Source organism: Mesoplodon bidens (assembly GCF_964165515.1).
Source record: "Mesoplodon bidens genome assembly, chromosome: 6".
NCBI classification, from domain to species: Eukaryota; Metazoa; Chordata; class Mammalia; order Artiodactyla; family Ziphiidae; genus Mesoplodon; species Mesoplodon bidens.
In genome coordinates, this window is record NC_138162.1 from 38,068,576 (window position 1) to 38,074,505 (window position 5,930).

The 5,930-nt window shown below is 41.7% G+C and overlaps 1 protein-coding gene across 1 annotated transcript; it reads right to left on the reverse strand.

Annotated features, from left to right (window-relative positions):
• Positions 1-2,618: 2,618 nt before the first annotated feature.
• Positions 2,619-5,222, reverse strand: LOC308619272 (ferritin light chain-like; the record flags this gene model as incomplete). Its single annotated transcript, XM_081237899.1, has 2 exons — positions 2,619-3,277; positions 5,210-5,222. 2 exons carry the CDS (start codon positions 5,220-5,222, stop codon positions 2,619-2,621), a joined length of 672 nt encoding a protein of 223 aa, XP_081094025.1.
• Between the last annotated feature and the right edge of the window lie 708 nt (positions 5,223-5,930).

A 5,930-nucleotide genomic window follows, 5' to 3' on the forward strand; every position in this document is an offset into this window, starting at 1 on the left:
TGTAGGGATTTCTTTTCATTTATTTTTTACCTGCTTGAAATATCAGTTAAAGGTTGCCAGCTTGGTTGCAGATGAACGGACGTTTGAAGTTCACCAAACTAATGTGGAATAGGATAATAGACTTCCAATGCCCTCAAGGCTGTGACCTTGCAGCCATTTTACATAGCACATCATCCTCCTATAGGGATGAACCTTTCCCTGGCCCGAAAAGTAGCCACTCCGTTGAAGCTTTGCTTATTGTAACAGGCTTTTGTTTCCAGGTAACATGTCTGTGGAAGACTTAATTCTGAATAGAGATATAGATATTACTTGAAACTAATTGTTTTCTCTGTCATACTCTGCTTTACCAAAAAAGTAAAACATTTAAATTGTGCTAAGAAACTCAGATGTTGTCTTGCAAACTTTAAACAATAAATGAATGAGTTGCCCTTAAAAAAAAAGAATTAAGCAGTTAAGCTGTTGGTCCCACATCAGACAAATTATCCTTATACCTCCTGTCAATATGGTTAACAGAGACTGTTATTTTATTAAACCTTATGATCCCGTGATTCTTTCTTTCATGTTTCAAGGCGCAGCAGGTGAGAGAGTGGATTTGTTAAGCTGGGTGGGTTTATCCTTCTTTTATGTGTTCATTCAATTTTATGTTCATTTGCTTATTGTACACATATGGCAATAGAAGCTGCTAAAGCAATCATTGCTTTTCTGCAAAACAACAAGGCACAGAAGCAGATGTCTTATTTCCGAGATTTCTCCCCCCAGGATTATTATGATTAAAGATCCTTTCCCCCCACTCCCTGGAGAGGACAAGGGGCTGCTCGCTGGAGGATTTTTAATGACTTGGGGAAAGGCTCAAATATCCCCCCATTATGGTAATCCACCCCAGGGGCAAACCACACAAGAATATTATGAATTTATCTTCTTTTTCTATCCTTGTAAAGGTAATACTCAGCTCATTAGAATATGAAAACTATACTGTCAAATTTCAGAATTACATGGATGAAGAAAATCACCAAAGTGGCAGCATACTATGTGTGTTATAGCTGTACTGACTATATTGACTATATTAACTATGTTGTGTTAACAACGTATTGTATAACTATATATTGAAAAGGCAAAACGCTGTACCTTATTTCAGAGAAAATCATTATGTTGGCAAACCCCAAATTGTACATTGTAGACAGGTCCTAGGAAAAGAAGATTTAATTCATAGTGGATAAGAGGTTAGCTTCTGTTTTCAGCCATGTGCTATTTCAAGAATTCAACATCATGAATAATACAGGATATAAGAGGAATAGTCTAAAGACAGAAAAGCACATTTTGATTAGGAAAGAGAATTTAAGGCTTAAGCCTTTTTTTTAAAGTCTTTTCTTAAGCCTTTTTAAGGAAGACTGCCTTATTACTATGAGATAAGAAAATTGTTTCCTTCTTTCTTTCCTTGCTTTCTTCTTCTTTTTTTTAACCTTTTTTATTTTGGATATTTGACCTCTAAGCTGAGATGACTGGAAATGCCTCCTCTGGACCTCAACCGTTTTGAAAGAATTTTTCCCCCTCCCTAAGGGCTATTTGTCTCTTGGAGGCATTGTCTACATTACTCACCAAGAGGCAAGCATTTGTTCTTGCACTAAATGCTGACATCTCCTGATAAGAGGGAAGCTGCAAAGTAGAAGAATTGAAGGTCAGTATGTTGATATTGGTCTCAAGCGCATTGATGTACATTTGTGTAATGGGGAAGGGGAGTGAAGCTTGAGAGTGGGCCAGTGGGGAGGGGTAAATATTTTGTGATGCTGTCTACCTATGGGCTTATAAAGTTTACAGCTGCATTAGGAGGACAAGCATTACCATTAGCATGAAATGTAGGGCAGACCTCAGTTGCAAAAGCTTCTAGCCATACACATAGGGCAATACGTAAATGATACACCTTATTGCATTCACCCATTCACCCTCCCCTGTTCACGCTAATTGGAAATTTCCATCCATTTCAGAGAAGTACCACAACTATCAATCATTTTCCCTGGCACGAATCTTCCAGGAGGAAGAAAATGGAATACACCTAGCAACAGAGCTCACGGGCACTAGCCCATATGTCTTAGATTTAATATCTGATCACTAGCTGGATTGAAGCCAAGAGGTGGTTCACAAAGTTGCTGCACATTAGAATCACCTGGGGAACTCTGAGACCTCCCCGTGCCCAGGCTCCTCCCTAGACCTACTGAATCAAAATCTCTGGGGCTGGGACCCAGACACCAATGTTTTTCTTAAAAGCTCTTTAGGTAATTCATAGGAGCAGCAAAGCCTGAGAACTAGCCCAATATCGGGAACAAACTTATTTCACACAGATAAAGTGGGGCAATTCATATGTTAAAAGAACATGAATATATATATATATATATATATATATATATATTTCTTTTTTTCTCTTTATTCTGTTTGTGTTTCAGATAGGCTTTTTTTTTCCTCCTGCAGAAAGCGTTATTGTTTCCATTTGGTCCAAGGCTTGGGAGAGGGCTCCAGGGCGGTTACAAAGCTGCCTAGTGGCCGCAGAGCGGGGCTTCAGGCAGAAGCTCTGACGCCAGAGGGGCTCCTCAGAGGCCGCTGGACTCCAGAGACTCCTGTTTGCGCTATAGGGTGAGCCTTTCAAAGAGATACTCGCCCAGCACAGCCTGCGGACCAGCCAGCCTGCGGAGGTTGGTCAGGTGGTTGCCCATCTTCTTGATGAGTTTCACCTGCTCCTGCAGGAAGCGGCTCTCCAGGAAGTCACAGAGGTGAGAGTCTGCGCGGGCAGAACCCAGGGCGCACAGATCCGATAGTGCCTGGTTCAGGTTCTTCTCCCTAAGAATGGCGGCTTCCACAGTGTCCTGGGTTTTACCCCACTCATCTTGAGAAGGCTTCCGCGCATCCTGGAAGAGGGCACGGCCACAGCACTGGTTTTGCATTTTCAAGAGACGCTGGGCGCCCTCACACTTCTCCTCAGCCAGTTGGCGAAAAATGTGGCCCACACTGTCCAGAGTCCCATTGTTGCTGTCGAAATAGAAGCTCGGAGAGAGGTAAGTGTCCACAGATGCATGTTGAACAGGCGGTGGACGGCTGCCTCCACCTCGGTGGAATAATTCTGACGAACCTGGGAACTCGTGGTTGATCAGTGATAAGGAGCTAAGCTCAAAAAATGGTGTTGGCCTGTCCTGGAGGCTGAGAATAGCTGAGTGTCTGATTCCAAAAGCTGCGACAGGAAGAAATGTTGGAGGGTGGTCAGGGGCTGGAGCAAGGAGCGTCCCTGGTTCTGTTCATTCCAAACACTGTTGAAGCAAAAGACAGATCTGCAGGACTGCCAAGCGCACTGCCTCAAATAGGCTTTGATATAAATGAACAAGAAGTCCAAGCAAGGACAAAACTTACCCTTCCTCCCACCAAAATAGCTGGCGATACTAGAATCTCGATCTGGGAAGGGATTCTTCCATTACTTTCTTAACATTCCAAGCCACTAGAGCAGTGGTTCTCAAAGTATGGTCACCTTGTAACCAAGCAGTACCCTGTGGGGCCTTCCTAGGACAGACCCATCCACCATATCCTCTATTGTAGTTTCTTTCTGAAGTACTCAGGTAATAGTATGTCAGGCATATTTCTTGAGTTTTCAGATGCTAAAAACCACCACCCAATGGAAGAAATGAACTCCTTGATGATCATGAGCACGTAGCCCCCAGACCTTCTGGCACCTAAGGATGGATAATGTTACCTGCCCTGTGGCCTCAACATCAGCCAATCAGAGGATTGTGCACGAGCTGATCACATTCCCTGGGACGTCCCTCCCTCACCTGGCCTTTAAAAATGCTTTGCTGAAATCCTTTGGAGATTTCAGGGTGTTTTGGAACACGGGCCACCCCTCTCCTTGCTCGATCCTGCAATAAACCTTTCTCTGCTCCAGACTCCAGCCTTTAGGTTGGTTTGGCCTCACTGTGCTTCAGGCACACGAACCTGCATTCGGTAACAGCCTGAGCAGCTGTACCAGCATCCCCTGATAATGTGTCAGATATTCAAGTTTTAGGGCCCTGTCCCAGCCCTATGGAATCAGCAACTCTGGTGGGGCTCAGTGATCTCTGTTATAACAGGCCCTCCAGATAATTTTTATTCACCTTAAAGTTTGAAAATATCTGCATTGTCAGCTGGCCAAAGCGTCCACCAGCAGGTGAAGGGAAGTGGCGCCTGGAAAAGATAGGGCGTAGCCAAGGCAAGTACAGCAGCATTTGCCGTGGTAGTAATGGAGAATGCCTTTTCTCCACTGGTTGGCACAGACTAGTATCTGGGAGCAGTGGCAGGGTTATTTAGGATGCTTTACATTTCAATGTAGAGTGACCGCTGTCCTGGTTTGCCAGGGACTTCCTCTGTGTGAGCGCTTAAAATCTCATCCTGGCAAACCCCTTAGGCCTGGGTTTGAAAAACTTAGGGAATAACATGAAATTTAGGGGAAACATGATCTAGGTTTTGGGCGAGTCACAAGTGCTAATTAAAGCTAAGCAAGTATGGACAACATCTAGCCTTCTTTACCCCTTTGCGGGGAGGTAAATGTGATTGTGTGAAAGGACTTATTGTTAAGAAATCTTTGTAGAAACATCCCCTTCTGCTTAGTCCGCTGGTTCTCAGTTCTGGCTAGACACTGGCATCCTCTGAGGAGATTTAAAATTATTTTATTGGTCTAGGATGACCAACCGTCGGTGTGCGGGTTTCTAAGAAGTGCTTCAGATGATTCTAATGTGCAGCCAAATTTAGGTGCCACTGCTTAAGCTTTTGAACTGCTGCTACATATTTTCAACTCATCTTCCCATGAGAATATACAACTGTAGTTGAGGTTTTTTTTTTTTTCTTTTTCTTTTCTTAACTGTCTTATTATTAGATTTACTGTCTTAAATAAGATTGAATGTACAGAAAATCCTGCTAATCCATCTGGTATAGCTGGATCCTTAGAATAATATCATTAAGATATATACCATTTAAGTATTGTGACTGGCCTTTTTAAAATTAACATATGCATTGAATTAGTACGATCTCTTTTGGAGTTGTCACGTTGGGTAGCTATACCTCTAATCTGCTGCCATTGCTAAATATCTGGACACCTCTTATTAGGAATTGCTTTTAAACATCTTTAGGGATTAAAACCAAGATTGCTGTATTATTTGTACTGGGACCACAAAAACCTCACAAAGTTCCCCCGCTGTACCTTCTATCCCCATCTCTAACCCTTGGCAATTTCTAATCTGTTCTCCATCTCCACAGTTTTGTTATTTTAAGAATAATATGTAAACATCATCATGAATTACTTAATCTTCGGGGATTGGCTTTTTAAAATTTTTCCCTCGGCATCATTCCCTTGAAGTTCATTTTAATTTTTGCATATATTAATAATTTGTTTCTTTTTGTTACTCGGTAGTATTCTATCATAAGATTTTATCACAATTTGTTTCAACATTCATCCATTGAAAGACGTTTGGGTAGTTGCCAGTTTTTGGCTGTTATAAATAAAACTGCTCTGAACATTTATGTGTAAGTTTCCGTGGGAACTTAATGAACTTTTTGTTTCTTTTGGATAAATGCTGAAGAGTACAATTACTGCGTTGTAGGGTGAATCTACTTTTAGGATTAAAAGAGACTGTCAAGCTGTTTCTCAGAGTGGCTAAACCATTTTATTTTCCCACCGGTGATGTGGTATAATTTTTCTATGTACTCGCCAGCATTTGATGTTGTCACTATACTTTAATTTTAGTTATTCTCTGATATCTCATTATGGTCTTAATTTGCATTTCCCTAATGGCTAATGATGTTGAGCATCTTTTCATGTGCTTCTTTGCCATGTGTATATTCTCTTCCATGAAATGTCTGTTCCTGTCTTCTGCCTATTTTCTAGTTGGGTTTTTTTAAGTTGTTTGGAGAGTTCTTTGTAT